We start from the raw sequence: 15,860 nt of genomic DNA, 5'->3' as shown, positions 1-15,860 counted from the left end.
CACTGTGTCACACAGCCTCACAGGAAGCAGTGGGAAGCAACAGCTATCTATGAGGCATCCTCACCTCCATGTGCTGGAAAGAAATGGTGATTAAAGCCGCCTGTTCAGCAAGGGAAGGCAGTGATAATATTGGAGAGGAGAAAATTAAGTGTTTCACTGATGAATCCAGACAGCAATCCCATCAGCTCCTGAGCATGGGTAGCAGTGACTGCTTGCTAGTGAGTACCCTGCTTAGCTTAGAGACTGGCTTAACAAGAAGCTCCACCTTATTTGTTTCTTTTCCTTGTCTCCCTTCACCATGACACATGCTAAAAGTTGCTGGCACAAGTCTACTAAACAGCAAAGCAGGCTGTGCTGAGAGTTGTTTATACATAGATCTGCCCCTCCTTGTCTTAATTGCTATTTTAAACAGAGATAATAAAATTGGTGCCAGAGTTTTGCAAAGAAGGTTCCTTTCCCATCTGATTAAGATTAAATGGACATATTAAGGTTTTTTTTCCCTCTGCTTTAGGGATAAAAAAGCCTGTTATGGAGCCCAGGCTTGCACCACAGTGCCAGAGAGCTTTACTTCTCAACAGAAGGGGCTCACAAGCAGGCAGGTGCATGAGCATCTAATTCCCAGTTCTTGTCCTCAGCCACCACCAGTTATTTACTGCTCCTGGCTCTCCCCATGGTCCCCCATGACTGATACACCCCTGGCGTCTAACAGAGCTTGTCCCACAGTATGTAAGAACATGGACAGACCCAGCTTTTTGGTGTCCCAGGCTGGGTAGAAGGAAGGTGGTAAAACAGTTGCCCAAATTATATGCCCTCACTTGGCCTCGCTCTACCCCTTGGTGAAAGCCCATTTTCCCCAGCAGTTTGTGTGTGTGCCATGGTGATGGCAGGATCTTCCTTCCCTCCCTGATGGGATGGCAGCGATCCCGCTTGCTCAGAAATGGGGACAGGAACCTCTGCAGCTGTGTCCGCTCCTGCCTTCACAGCAACAGAAATTCAGGGGGACTGGCCTGAGAGTACCAAGAGATGCTCTGCTTGAATGCCAGGCCATGAAGACATTTTCCAGCCCTGAGAACATACAGAAACCCACTGACATGTTGACTGTGCTCTGCTCTGCACAGACTGTTCCTGGAGAAAAGCTGGAGAGATGTGTCCCAGGATGCCATCCCCTGCCATGCCAGCAGCAGAGTTGAGTAAAGCAACCAGAATTTCCTTGTGTGTTTCCAAGGACTTTTCAGTGCCCTGGGTGTGCACGTTTACATGTAGTTATTACAGTAATTACCTCCCTGCTATCGCACTGCCCATCTCCACTAATACTTTGTTCTTCATACCTGGTCCAGACCATTAGGGTGGAAGAGAACACCACTGATGTGAGACAGATGATAGGAAAATGAGTTTTAATCCCCGAGTGTTTAGGCTATGGAGGTGTTTTTACCCTAGACTCGTGAGGTACCACTCACTGCATCTTGTTCTGCACCTCCAGACCAGATTCTCCACCAGGGATGGCCAGAGCCACCACTACTGTAAGCAGCTGCAGCAAAGGCATCTGGCCCCATTTCTATGCCAGTAGCTCAACTACACCAAAATACAACTTGTTCTTTTAGAAAGCTTCCCTGAACTGCCCTCCCAAAAGCACTAACACCACTTCTGGGAAGCTGTCACAGTGTCCCTCTAACTGTGAGTCACTTGGGTGCCTGCTGGGAAACTCAGAAAAGCAGGAGCATGTGAAGAACAAAATACGTGGATTCCCTACTATATTTTTTTGATGAGTGCTTTCAAGCATCTTTGCAGGTGCAAGGTTTAGTCCATCTGCAGAAGAGTTCAGTGGGAGGGAGAGCTGGGAGACATAGCCTATGCAAATCCCAGCAGCATCAAAGATGTGTAAGACTTGTGTGCCCATTTGCCTCCATAACTGTGTTCCCATTGGCCTGGGACAGCAAAATCTGAATGTTTCTTCATGCTGCTGGCAGTGGTCTGAAACTGAACTCAAATGGCTGAGTTTGATTTCACAGGCTCCAGCCCCTGCAAAATGCATTGCTCTCAGCCACTGCTCGCTGAGCTGTGCTGGAGCGTGTCTGGCACAGCCAGCCCCAGACTGGGCATGTGCTCTGAACCTGATATGCTCCTGGGGGCAATCCCAGGAGCCAGGCGTTGGGCAGAAACAGCAGGAGAACCTGGGGTAGGGAAGCCAGAGAAGGCTGATGTCTCTTTGTGGGTACTACAGATGGGTGGCAGCCCAGGCTGATGTACTCCTAGCAGTGCCTCAGCACAGCAGAGAGGAGTCCTGTCCCCCCACAAACCACAGGTGTTTTGTTCAAGTGCCTGGGTTCACCACAAAGCTCAGCAGACATTTTCTATGGCTGATTACCTTCCTTGTTAACAATGTGCATCTCATTTCCACCTATAGCTTCAACTCTTAGGTATAGGCTCATCTTGTGCCTCTCCAGATCTGAACGCAGGCTCTGAGCAGATGTCTCTGTTGGATGGAGTTGCTTTATTTACCACTCTGTTCTGCAGACCTCAGATGGGTTTTTCTCCCCCTCCTTGCAGCCTCCTTGGTTATTCAAACTGCTTAAAGAGCTAATATAAAATCTTGGCCCATTGCTCTGGGGGTGCCTTTGTCATGTCAAGGCGATGCCTTGATGGGGCCATCGCTTTCATCATGTTCCCTGCACTCACCCTGTAGAGCCCCAGTGAGCAACCTGCTGTCACCACCATGGCACAAATATCACTATGTCTTTTTCTAAATGCTCTTTTTCCTAAAGACCCAGTCCTCTAACAACTGTTTCTCCCTGGCATCTGTGTCCAGCTGTACTCATTTGCAGAGATTTCATACTTTCTCTCAGTAACCCCTAAATATATTGAGTAGCTGGGAACAAAACCCTGTCCAAAGCCATCCTTGTCCCCTTCATTTCCATGATCATTTTACGCCTGGGAGATACCTGGATGTGTACTGTGTCCTCCGTTGATATTTCAGTTAACATTTCCACTTTCTTTGTGCTTAAGACGTTGGTACACTAGTGTCTGTGGCCATTTCATGCTCTCCCAGTTTGCATGAGGAGCCTCCTGCCCACCCCCAGCAGCAGTATCTGTGGCTGATGGTGCAATGCAGCCTCCATGTCTGGGAGCAGTGACCACAAACCCAGCTCTCTTTTGAAGAATGCCCTAGGGGCAAATTCCTACCAAAAACCTGCTATCCATCAACTGCTTTGTCTCCTTTTGAAAGGCAGCCATGAGGCAAGTGAAAACATCCCACAACTGGAGTCATCCCTGCACACACAGATACTTTTTGCATGACTGTGGAACACATTTGGACCACTCGGGTCTCTCCTACCCACGATCCCCTTTAGAGATCATCAGCTGGGCCATCTGGCTCACTCTGCAAAACAGCAGGATTGTCCAGCCACTCCTCCCGTGCAAACCCTGGTTGTGCAACTGCTGTGGGAGTGGGGTGACCATGCCTGTGCGGGGAGAGCTGCCTGCCCTGCCCTGCCTCTGCCAAAGTGCTGTGTCTTATCTATAAGCTGGGAGCAAGTCGGGGGCTCTCCCTGCAGCAGTGGCAAGACAAAGCACAGGCAGCCAAGGCTGGGAGGTAAGTGTTACTGGGTGGCAGCAAAGCCGTTCCATCCCTCCCTGCCCCATGGCTTGAGGCTTTGAGGTTAGCTGCTACAGATACTTGAAGAGACAGTATGGAAAGTGTGGCAGAAACAGGCATGGAGTAGCTGAAATGGTATTTCCTAGTTGTTATTTCTAGCTTCTCTGCAAAAGGGTAGGGAATTAAATAGCATACATAGCTGGGAGATGTTAGTGATAAAAGTTAACTCACACTACGCAAAAAAAACTCCCACAAAACAGTTAGCAATGAGCAGCTTATTCTAGCACTTTCTTCACTGAAAAAGGAAAAAGTCCAGTTTTTATTCCATCCTTGGAAAGCAGAGTATTCATTAGGTGCTGCCTTCCTACTGAAAATTGAAATTGTTCATGGGGAATTTGGTGGGGTTTAGAAAATAGTGTCCTACCCCATTCTGCTATGGAGGACTTTTTATTTTTCTGATGAATACACCATCCTCTGTGTCTGCTGGAAGCTGAAAGTGCTTCTCAGAGCAGGAGAGCCGGTGCCAGCAAGCTGTAGTGCTGTCCCAGAGCACCAGGTTAGTAACTCAGTCATGCACGGTGCTACCTGACAGTGCTGAGGTTAAACCAGGGATTGCAGCAGCAAAGATTGATCAGGGCACTTGTGTGGTGGTCCTTGCTCTGGCAATGTCCAGCCTGAGCTGCTTGGCCATCATTCCTTGTTTCACTGCCCAGCAGTATCAAGAGGGCTTCGGGTCCACCATCATTCCTTCTGCATCCCTGTGACCCTCGTGGGGCTTGATATCAACCCAAGGGCTGCTGCCTTTTAAGCTGTTTGCAGGCCTGATGTCTCAAGTGGGCTGGCTTTGGGAGACAGACACAAAAGCAACCCTAAAGCCAAGGTGTGCTACACCCACAGCCCCTTCATTGGCCTCAGTAGCCATGTCAAAGTCAGCAATGTCTTCCCTGGGGATGGAGGACAGGACCCAGACAAAGATGCAGGGACTCAGTAGTTCTGGTGTGCATTTCATTTTCTTGTCTGAGAAAGGCGGGGCAGGTCTCCAAAGATAAAATACAAATATTTGCAAGACTGATAAGGAGGCATAGTTTAAACACAGCTTATAAATAAAAATTGGCAGCGAGTTGTGGCTTGACTACATACTTTCAAAGCAAGTTTCCAGGGCAGCTGCAGGGTTTAGGAAGCAGCCTGGTGAGTGCACTGTAAAAGTGGATGGATTTATTAAAAAAAAAAAGGGGGAGCGGAGAAAATTAATATTTAAACTTGTAAATGAAGAGCCCAAAATGCTGGTAAAGGGAAGGAAGGTTTGGGGATGGCACATAGAGAAATTTACTATAGAGCATATGCCGGCAGATGCTCCCTGAGAGGGTAGTGACGGTCTGTGGGGGTTTCTCCCAGGTTAAGTCCTGGGGATCCCAGAGACAGCAGGGATGAGAGTGGCGGTGGTGGGTGCCGGTGTCAGCGGGCTGACTGCCACTAAGTGCTGCCTGGATGAGGGGCTGGAGCCCACATGCTTTGAGCAGAGCCAGGACATCGCGGGGCTCTGGCGCTATACGGTGAGTGCCTGTCCTGCTTCTGACAGGAGCTGCAGCTTTGCAGGCTGGGGAGCATGTTGAGCTGGGCTCCAGCGAGTGGTGGAGGAGTGCAAGAGCTTGCTGGGTGCTGAACTCTCCCTGCTGCATTGCCCAAGAGCAGGGGAAGGGTAGTGGGGGGACTGAGCTGATGTACCCCAGGGTGCCATGCCAGGAGCACATTGAGGCCAGCCGGCCAAGCCTCTACCCGTCAGTCGTCAGCAACACCTCAAAGGAGATGTCAGCATTCTCCGACTTCCCCTACCCTGAGGACTTCCCAGTGTTCCTGCCCAGTGCCCAGCTACTGGACTACCTCTGCCGCTACGCCAAGTGCTTTGTCCTCCGGAAGCACATCAAATTTGGGGTGGGTGGTGGGTGCCCTGTCACTGCCCTGCTTCCCACGCATGCTGAGTGCTGGTGGGGACTCTGCTTTTCTTCCATTTTTCAGTCCACCATTGTCAGCGTCCAGAAATGCCCTAACTTTTCTACCACGGGACAGTGGGGTGTGGTCATGAAGGTGGATGGGAAGAAGACATCACATGTCTTCGATGCTGTTACAGTTTGCAGCGGCAATTTCTCTGAGCCATCCCTCCCCCTGCACTGTTTTCCTGGTACAGTACCTGGCTGCCTGTGGTTACCTGCTTCTAGGGGCTAGGGGCAAAAGGGTTAAAGATTCCTTGGGGAAAATGTTTCCTTCCTTTTCTTGCTTCTGTTTTTCACACCTCCTGGCATGAACAGCAATACATCCTGTGCTTCAGCAGCTTTGTCTCTGCAGGCACTGGCACTTCAGAGCAAACCTTTAAGATAGGATGGTTTAGCCTCAAAGAAACCGCACAGCATGAGAGATGGGACAAGGTCCTCTCAGTGAAGCTCCATCGTCTTTTACAGAGATGTACTCAGCATTGCTGTGGTGAATCTCCCCAGCTGTCAGGATAGAAACGGTTGCTTTGTCATCACCATTGTCAAGTGCTTCTGAAGTCACTCACAGAATGGGAAAGGATTGCTGGCTTTTCTGATTCTTTGTATACCCACCTTGTAAAGGCTGAATCCTGAGACTGCACCAGCACATAAACTGTCTTTCAGGTCCCACCCAGCACGTGTCACTGCTCACTACTGTGCATGGATGCATGAGACCCCATTTTGGAGAGGAAGCACCAATTCTGTGTGTGTGAGATGGGGAGCTGGACATTCCCAAATCGCCATTGGCCAGGGATTGCACCCCTTGATCTTGCCATCTGGATTATTACTACGCCAGGTCTCCTAACAAAACCCACAAATGCTCAAGTAATTAAAAGCTTTGTTTCTTTTTCCCCAAGGCATGGAGAGGTTTCAAGGCCAGTACTTTCACAGCCGGCAGTACAAGCATCCCGACGTGTTTCAGGGAAAGCGCGTTCTCGTGGTTGACATGGGCAATTCAGGAGTGGACATTGCAGTGGAGGCCAGTTGTATAGCTGCAAAAGCACAGCCACCTCAGGTGTTCAGGGAGGGCAATGCTGGAGGCAATAGCTGAGTTTGCCATCACTGCAGGAAGAGCAAGCTGGGTTTACCCTGTGTAGTGTCCAAACAGTATTTCTGGATCTGTATTTCTTGGTCAAAACTCTTAAAGCAAGCTGGTTGTTCTCTTCTCTCCTGTTTAACCTCCATAACCAGCTGCTGAGAGTTCTTAAAGATGCTTTTTCATTGCAAAGCTGTTTGTGCTTTATCCCTCAGGTTGCTTTATAAAGGCAACATGCAAATTCATCACCAGAATTGTTGATTCTCTACTCTCTCCCAGGTGACCATTTGCATCAGCCAAGGTGCCTGGGTGCTCAGTTGCGTGTTTGACCATGGCTACCCATGGGACATGGTTTTTAACACTCGCTTTATGAGCCTGACAGAAACAGCCTGCCTGGGCCCCTTTCATGGGAGTTGATTAACTACAAGGTGAACCAGTGGTTCATGCATGAAAACTATGGCCTTCAACCAGAGAAGAGGTACTTCTTGGTGTTTCCCATCCCATGCAGTGTCACAGGGCTTGTGCTGTGGGCAGGGGAGATCTCCAGCAACCAACCCAACCAATGCAGCAACCAACACCCAGACTGGGGTGATCTCCAGGGGGGAGTTTATAGCCTATCAGGAGAAGATAAGCATTAGGACCCTTAGGTGGTGCGAGGTGGAGCACACTGGAAAAGGCTAGGAAGGACCAGAGGAGTTTTCCTCGTGAGGCCCCCTGGGAAAAGAGGAAAAGGCTTAAAGCATGGATCAGCTCTGAAAAGAGATGGTTTAAAGGGTAATGGAGTGAATGAAAGAAGGCTGCAGGAGATGTCCGTGAGTCATCCAGGCTGTGGGACAGGGTGACAATAGTGCAAGGGTGAAACATGTCAGTGTTTGGAGAAGGGAGGGGGAGAGCTGTCTGCTCTGAGCAGATGACACTGAGAGGTTGTGGGGCTGGAGGGCCCAGCGGATGAAGAGCAGAGGCACCAGCAGGGTTTGTTCATGGTCTCCAACGCTCTGAGCCCCTCAGCTCTCCACAGCCACCTGGTGCGTGAGCCTATGACCTTCCAAGCTGCATCCTGACAGGGAGGATCACCATCAAGCCAAGTGTGAAGGAGTTCAAGGATAACTCAGTTGTTTTCTACAATTGTCCTGAGGAGGAGCCCATTGATATTGTTAGCTTCTGCACAGGCTACGTCTCCTTCCCATTCCTAGAAGAAGCAGTTGTCAAGGTGGAAAACAAACACGCATCCCTCTAGAAATATGTGTTCCCAACGACCTGCAGAGGCTCACCCTTGCCATTCTTGGGCTGATCAAGCCATTTGGAGCCATCATGCCTGTGACAGAGATGCAAGCGCGCTGGGTCACCCGTGTCTTCAAAGGTAAGAGAGCTTATGTGAGCTCTTTGGTGTGCACAAGGGAGCATTTCTAGGGCTCAGACTTCCTGGGTTATTTCACTTCAGCTAAACTATAGCATCATGAGCGTGTGCTTGGTCCAAGCTACATGCAAGCTCATGACATGTACCTTAGATCACTTGGTTTTTTAGCCCGTTAAGCTGATGTTTGTAAGCTAATGCTTTGTACATGTCTGCTGCCAGCCAAGAGTGTGCGTCCTGTTCCTCAGTGTGACTCAGCTGATGTGCAGTCCTGCACCTGATCCTGCAAACCACAGTCTAAACTAGGTTGTTGAAGACAGTATTTTTTCTCTAAAATATCTCAGAAGTCAAAGCACAGAGATGGATACGTAAACCTGGATACATAAATAAGAATTATCTTTTAAGATACTGTGGTGGGTCCACCCGGGCAGGAGTTTTTGCTCTTTAATGGACAGACATGTTTGTCCACCATGGCCACCAGACAGGAAGAGTCCCATTGCCCCACAAAAAGAATTATTTGTAATTATTGGTGTATGGAAAAAAATCTATTGGGGGTTGTTTGCTGGTTTATAAAAATAACTTCCTGATGGGCTGGTGTGTAGGGCTGCATTAAGGCTCCTCCACAAAGCTAGGGGAAGCTCTGGGGTTTCTCTTTGGGATGATAGCCTCTGGGGTTTGCACGGCCCATCTCACCCCACATTGTCTCCCTGTAGCGTGGCAGCACAAATCTGTAAGAGCAGGAAAAAGTGCAGGTGAATTTGTACCACTGTGGAGGGCTGGCCTCTGGCAGAATTGCCACTGCTGAGCAAAATCTGAGCAATAAGGCTTTCCCATCTCCCTTAGAAGGGCTTCCCATGTGTTGTATCTCTAAATGAGTGCACAAGTCCTCCCAGGAGTTAAACTCTGCAAGATGCTCTCCTCTCTCTTCTATGTTTGTGTCAATTGCCTCCTCAGTCTGTCATGGAGAAGGAAGTAAATGAGAAGAACAAAACCCGAGTACAATGGTAAGCCATTCCCCAGAGCCCCGAAGGTTTTTTCAGTGGATTGACAAGCTCCTGGAGTTTGAGGGGCAGCAACATGCAGGCTCATACTCTGTGGCTGTTCCCCACACATATAGCAGAGACAAGGCAGGAATGTCCAGATCCAGCCACCCCTTTTACTTGCACTCACTCAATGTAACCTTTGATTTGACAGGTATTCTGCCTGTTGATGACAGGAAAAATTGAATTCATAGTAGTCAGAACTAAAGCTTGCTTGGGAGTTGGGGAAGTGTGCCAAGTTCCCCAGGGATGGAAAGAAAAAATGCCGGAGAAATTAACAGTAATAAATGCAAACTAATTCAGCTGGGGAAAAAAAAATCCTCCAACCTGAAGCGTACATACAAATCACCTCACCTCTCAGCATGGAGAGCTAACTTACTGTGAACTAAGCACACTGGCATGTAGTTCATGGGCAGGCAAAGGGTCAAATAAAAGGCTAAGACACAGAATGAAATGAATGAGATAAAACTAGAAAAATGGGTGATATGTCAATCCATAGTTCATCTAAATAGCTATAATAGAAAAGGTACAGAAGAGTAAAATACAGAATTGCACAGAACAGTTGCTGTACCATACAAGGCTACATACACATGGCTCTTTTCAGCCCACCAAAGGTGGGACATGAGACTGTGAATTCTGGAGAGAAGGAAAACTGGAAGCAATTCTCCAATTTACCATGTATTTTTGAAATACTTGTTGGAAAAGAATGTGAGGGAAGCTAAAGGGTGCTGCCTTTCTCATGCTGCATGTGACTTCTCTGCAGAGAGCAAAGGGAAAACTAGTTAAAAAAAAAAAAAAAAAGCTGCTTTGACAAAGTCTTTTACTAGAGGTCCACCAAGATGAAGGGGAGGCCAGATGCAACTTGTGAGTAATGAAATGAAAGACCAACTGATGCACATGAGAAAGGTGTGTTCCAGGGCCAGCATCACTTTACATATGTTATGTCACAGGCCCAGACAGACCCAGGTTCCCAGTGCATGTGCACCCACTCGTTTTCTAAGAGGAACCCAGTTGTGTTTGGATGCAATAACAATGGTTGTGCAGAGGACTTGACCTTCAGTCCCTCTCAGCCTTGTTGACACCAATCCTTCTCCCACCTCTTTTTCTTCTCCCATTCTTCTCCCAAACCCAGGTTTGGTCTGTCCTGTGAAGAAGTCCTCAAAACTGATTGCCTGGTCTACATGGACAAGCTCACCTCCATTGGTGCCAAGCCCAGCATGCTGGGGATACTCTGCAGAGACCCCCGGCTGGCCCTCACTGTTTTCTTTGACCCCTGCACCCCATACCAGTACTGGATGAGGGGCCCCGGGTGCTGGGAGGAGGCATGCCAGGCCATCCTCACCCAGTGGGACCAGACTCTGAAGCCCACGAGAACACAAGTCACTGCCGGCATCTCCAGCCCTTTCCCTTCTCCCCTGAGGGTGGTGGGGTTCCTCCTGCTCATGGCTGCCTTGTTGTTTTGTTTCCAGTAGACTTTAGGGTTTTTTCTTGTCCTTGGGGATGTTATTTCAGGTCAGACAGCCCCAGAGGGTGCCATGGGAAAAGGGGAAAGGAATTTCAGCAGATCACAACACATTTAAAATTTTAATCAGCAGCACAAGCCTCTCTCTGCTCCAGCTCACTCCCAGCCACAGCTTTGCAGACCTGATCAGCTGGGGCTAGCAGCCTCTGCCCAGCATTTATTGCCCCTCTGCTGCTCTCCTGCCTCCTGTGGTGAGCAGAGCATGGCTGTGCCTGGACCACGCTGGCCAGGATGCTGCGAGGACAAGACTAGCAAAAACAGCTTTGGGTGTTGCAGATGGAAAGAAGCACAGGTGCCCAGTCCTGCCCCAAATCACCTGGGAATTGGGGTCTTTGGTGCAGCAAGGGATTATCTGGGCTGGATCTGCAGGTCAGGCTGTCCCTTCCTCCAACCTTAAATCCTATTACTCAAAAATCCCAGTTTGGGTTGAATCAGTGCATCTTCTCAGCAAAAGAGCCCTGGCTGTGGTGATTTGTCACCCCTGAGACCAAGGCTGGTACCCTGTAAGGCTGAGCACTCCCAGCTCTGCTTCCCTGCACTCCCCAACACTGTCAGGACAACCCTGGGACTTCGTTTTGTATGTGGAGAGAATTTCAATCAATAAAACTTTATCAGCTGTAGCAGGAGTGTGGTAGGCTGCCTCCTCATCGTCCAGCGTGCACTGGAAGAGCTGGGGGGGTCCTGTGCCTGGGCTGGGGCCATGCCAGCAGATCCTGCGGGGAACCCACAAGCTTGGGTCTGCAGGGACTTTCATTGACCACCCAAAATTAGGCTGCACTGTGCACCATGTACCCCATCCATGCCATCCACTTGCCTGTGTTTTGCTGATTTCCCAGGTATGTCAAGTAAGCCCCTGTCCAGCACGGGCAGCACATGGGGGATGGATCAGGACAACCCCAGGGGCAGTTGCGGCAGCAGTGAGCTGCAGCATGAGAGTCCTCGCAAGCACGGCCCCCTAGTGATCACAGTCCAGATTTCCACCCGGCACTGCCACAGGGATGTTGTTAACTTTCTGCCAGTGCGTTTAAGCACAGCAGAGCAGAGGAACGTGGGTGTAAAGGTCAGTGGTACAAGAGGTGGAGCCAGCTGCCCGAACTTCAGCCTTTCCTACAAATCTATGGCGAGAGAAACTTGAAGCAAAGCTCGAGTAGTGAAGGCACAGCACTGCTCTGCAAGGTTTGCGCCTCACTTCTCTCTGGCTGAGTTTTGTAGGCTTTAGAAGTGGGCTGCCAGCTCTCTGGGGTTTTGGCATTCACTGCTGGTTTCGCCTTGCTGCTGGTGGGGGAGGATGGGGGTGTCGCAGAGACCTGCTGGAGCAAAGCTGTCTGTAGGCAGTGCTGGAAAAGAGGGGTGACTGTAGCATCCTGGGCACCTCGCTAGCTTTTGCCAAATTTAAGGGAGCCTCCAGAAATGGGGGGTGGGCAAGTGTTGGCACTTCCTGCACTGTTACTGCAGATCAAGGAGCAGCTCAGGCTAGCCTCTTGGATGCAGTGGTTTTTTTGCTCCTCCCTCATTTTTCCCTGGCTTTCTGCAGTTTCTTCCAGTTCCTGTTTACACTAACTTACTTGTTGACACAAAACTGATACGGAAAAGGTTATAACTAACTCTTTCTTCAGAGTCTGCAGTAGGAGTGTTTGTTATCTAATAAAAGATAATGTGGGTTAATTTTCTTCCTAGTTTTCTTGCTTTCCAGTCAAGCTCGGTACAGCTCAGTTTACACAGTTACCCGAGCTTTGAGTTCCTCCCATTTATACCCTGCATTTCCTGGGTTTCTTACCTTTTGTATATTCTATAATCCCAGACGCATTTTCACAGTGCTGTCTAACTTCTGAATCACTGAGCTGTGCTCCTGCTCAGGCAGGCATCACTTAAAAAAACCCCAAAACCAAAAAAACACAAACTTTTTGTTTTCAAGAGAATGCCCTTTAATGGGAAGTTAAAAAAGGAAAGCATGAAAATGAGCCAGCTTAGCTGGATTGTTTCCTGAAAAGATTTCAGAAGGATAATTTTGTGCAGGCAGAAGCAGATAGCTGCAACCCCCTTCCCCTTCCTTGCATGCCCTGGAAAGAGAATAAATAGAAGCAGCAGTGCAGTGAGGTTTTAAAGTGTCTCCTTTTCCCTCACCTGCAGGAGGGGAATCGCTGGGCCTTCAGTGCAGGCTTAGCACAGCAGGAAAGGCAATGTTTAAGCCAAGAAATAGTGATGGCTTTCTGCAAGGACAGTTTTCCTCTGTGGACACCCGCAGCCAGAGAAGACCAAGGATGTTTTGCTGGGGATAGGAAGAAGGGACTGGTGTTTCTGCTAATATCTGAGTTATTTTATTTCCAGTTGCTTGCACACTGGCCCATTGCCTGCTGCAGGATAGCATGGTGCGGAGCGTGGCCATTATCGGGGCCGGGGTCAGTGGGTTGGCCTCTGTCAAGTGCTGCCTGGATGAGGGGCTGGAGCCCACCTGCTTCGAGAGGAGTGAGGACATCGGGGGGCTCTGGCGCTACACGGTTAGTGGGCCCTGCCAGAGTGGGGAGGATTGTCCCTGGGTTTATCCCCTCCCTTGGATGCCCTTTGCTTTGCAGCAAAGAGGAAAGGGTGGCCATGCCCTTGTGGAATGTCCCTGTCCCAGGCACAGGGCTCCCCCTGAATCCACCTCCTTTTCCACCCTGACTCCAAGGTGGACAAGGAGATGGAGGGAGTGGAAGGCATGGTCACCAGGTGCTAATCCCAGTTTATTCCTTGTACCCAAATACAAGGAGGAAAAATACTCAAGTACTTTGGGGGGAGAAAGTCCTTCCCCATACACCTGCAAACGGCACTGCTGGCTTCACACAGAACTCCATGGACAGCGGAAGGGTCAGCGTGTACCGCTCGGTCATTACCAATACCTCCAAGGAGATGTCCTGCTTCAGCGACTTTCCTTGCCCAGAAGATTTTCCCAATTACCTACCCCACAGCCTCCTTATGGAGTACTTTCGGATGTATGCCCGGCACTTTGATCTCCTGCGGCACATACAGTTCAAGGTGAGCGGGAACCCCAGATATCACGGGGAGTGGAGCCACCAGTGGCAGCAGTTACCAGGGCATCACCCAGGTGAGATGATACAGTGCCAGGTGTGATCCTGTGAGGACAATCTGCCTTTTGCATCCTGAACACAGACTTTTTGGCTCCATGTTTTAAATTAGGCTGCTCCAGTATGGGCTGCCCAGTGCCCCTCATCAATGCTATCACCAGGGGAAAGGTGCAGGGTGGGATTTAACAGCTTCAGAGGTGACATGCAGCTCCCCAGGGACCCAACATGCCCCCAGCAGCCCCAGCCCTTTGCAGGATGGTCCTTTGTGAAATGCGGTGCAGTCCCTGACTGCTGTTTTGTTGGGCTTTGATGTAAGACAACAGTTCTCAGTGTGAGGAAGCACCCGGATTTTGCCACCTCGGGCCAGTGGGAGGTGGTCACTGAGACCGATGCCGTCCATAAGTCGCACACCTTTGATGCCGTCATGGTTTGCACTGGCCATTTCCAGGAGCCCTACTTACCACTGGCTTCTTTCCCAGGTAAGTCCTGCCTCAGTAGCAGGTGGGGCTAGGGCTTCCCCCCAGGGTTTCATGCAGCACCCATGCGTCCCTTGGCTGCATTTTCCTCTGCGAGCCCGCCTGCTCCATGAAGCCTCCATGCTGGGGCATGTGGGACCCTTACCCCATAGAAATGGTGGGGGGCATTCCCCGGAATGGGAAAAACACCACATAAAGGCACAGCTAGGCTCCTGCATGAGAATTTGCAAAGCAGAACTGTTCAGGAGAGTGGCATCACTCAGGGAGTGACATCTCCACGGCTGCAAGCAGAGGTGGGTGGTCAGGGGCTGCAGAGGGTCCAGGAATGAAGCTAGGTGGGGCAAGCAAATGTACCTGGCAGTAGGAGATGCTCCCTGGTCTGTGCCTAGGTATCAACACTCGCTTCAAAGGGCAGTACCTCCACAGCCGGGAATACAGAGATGCGGAGGCTTTCCGGGGAAAGAGGGTCCTTGTGGTCGGCATTGGCAACACAGGCGGTGACCTCTCTGTGGAACTGAGCCATGTGGCTGCGAAGGTACAGTTCTGCTCAGCCTGGCCAGGAACCACAAGAGCCAGTGGCTCGGGGTACATGCAGGAAGCTTTGCCCACAGGCAATAAATAGCACTTCAAATTGAGGGCAACTGAAGAAGCTCTGCAATTCCTGGAGAGTTTGGGCCACCTGAGGAGTGGCTGTTCCAGATGTTGGAACTTTGCAGAAACCACTACAAGTTGTTTGGTTCATCCAGATGCTGGATGATAACCCTGTTGGCTCCAAAGTGCAGGAGATGGGATTTGCCATTGACGGCAAAAGTGGCAACGAGATGTCTGGGCAGAAGGCTGAGACCTGCCTTCTCCTTCAGGTGTTCCTCAGCGTCAGGAGCAGCACATGGGTGTTCAGCCGGGTCTCAGACCAAGGCTTCCCCTTGGACATGATCAGCACCACCCGCTTCAACCACTTTCTTGACTGGCTTCTCCCATCAGCCCTCACGAGGAGGATCAGGTTTCGGAAGTTCAATTCATGGTTTAACCACACAAACTATGGCTTGGCTTCCACCAAAAGGTTTTTTTTCTAACTATTTTGTTGGTTAGTCAGGGGGGTTTAATGGTGTGAAATGCTCAATTTTTAAGTTCAGGGGTTATTTGTGGAATAGCGAACCATTACAGGGGAACTGTGGCTACAAAAGATGTTTCAGGTCCCTCTCAGGTGCTAACATTGCTGTTCTCTTTTCCACCTGCAAGCTCCAACTTTAAGGTAATTATTAATGAAGAGCTGCCATTTTGCCTCCTCTCTGGGACTGTTGTGTTGAAGTCAAATGTGAAGGAGTTCACTGAAAACTCTGCTATTTTTGAAGATGGGACAACTGAAGAAAACATTGATGTGGTGGTCTTTGCCACGGGCTACATCTTCACATTCTCTTTCCTTGAAGAGTCAGTTCGCAGCCTCTTTGACGATAACCGTTCCCTCTATAAACGCATCTTTCCTCCCCAGCTGGAAAAGCCAACACTGGCCATCATTGGCTTAGTCCAGCTGACTGGCTCTGTGATGGTGGGAGCAGAAATGCAGGCTCGCTGGGTGACGGGGATCTTTGCAGGTAGGAAATAGAGTGCAAGGACGGGGTGATCTTCTAGGGTGGGAGGTTTGGCGCAGCCTGACCTGCTCTCTGCTGAGCCTAGGGCATATTTTGTCTCCTGGTGCAGTGCCCATGGTAGCCATGGGCATTAGTAGCATTGTGGCCTCTGTCCCCCAA

General features: G+C 50.0%; 2 protein-coding genes across 2 annotated transcripts in view; both read left to right on the top strand.

Annotated features, from left to right (window-relative positions):
* The first annotated feature begins 5,019 nt into the window (after positions 1–5,019).
* LOC104411218 (dimethylaniline monooxygenase [N-oxide-forming] 1-like) lies at positions 5,020–10,521 on the top strand. Its single transcript, XM_010021595.1, is given in 10 exon segments — positions 5,020–5,145; positions 5,336–5,524; positions 5,609–5,771; positions 6,477–6,619; positions 6,935–7,031; positions 7,034–7,159; positions 7,690–7,908; positions 7,911–8,015; positions 8,941–9,013; positions 10,182–10,521. Coding segments are annotated over 10 exon segments (1,581 nt in total).
* Positions 10,522–12,937: 2,416 nt separating this feature from the next.
* LOC104411207 (dimethylaniline monooxygenase [N-oxide-forming] 4-like) overlaps positions 12,938–15,860 on the top strand; it is a 4,877-nt gene continuing 1,954 nt past the window's right edge. The window contains exons 1-6 of the mRNA XM_010021584.1: positions 12,938–13,069; positions 13,398–13,586; positions 13,953–14,115; positions 14,502–14,647; positions 14,973–15,172; positions 15,352–15,704. Coding sequence (XP_010019886.1) covers positions 12,938–13,069; positions 13,398–13,586; positions 13,953–14,115; positions 14,502–14,647; positions 14,973–15,172; positions 15,352–15,704 — 1,183 coding nt within the window. The remainder of the gene's footprint in view (positions 13,070–13,397; positions 13,587–13,952; positions 14,116–14,501; positions 14,648–14,972; positions 15,173–15,351; positions 15,705–15,860) is intronic.

This window comes from Nestor notabilis, unplaced genomic scaffold (assembly GCF_000696875.1).
Source record: "Nestor notabilis isolate BGI_N333 unplaced genomic scaffold, ASM69687v1 scaffold24330, whole genome shotgun sequence".
Taxonomy (NCBI): Eukaryota; Metazoa; Chordata; class Aves; order Psittaciformes; family Psittacidae; genus Nestor; species Nestor notabilis.
The sequence above is the reverse complement of the archived record's forward strand: the minus strand, read 5'-3'. Positions and strand labels throughout refer to the sequence as shown.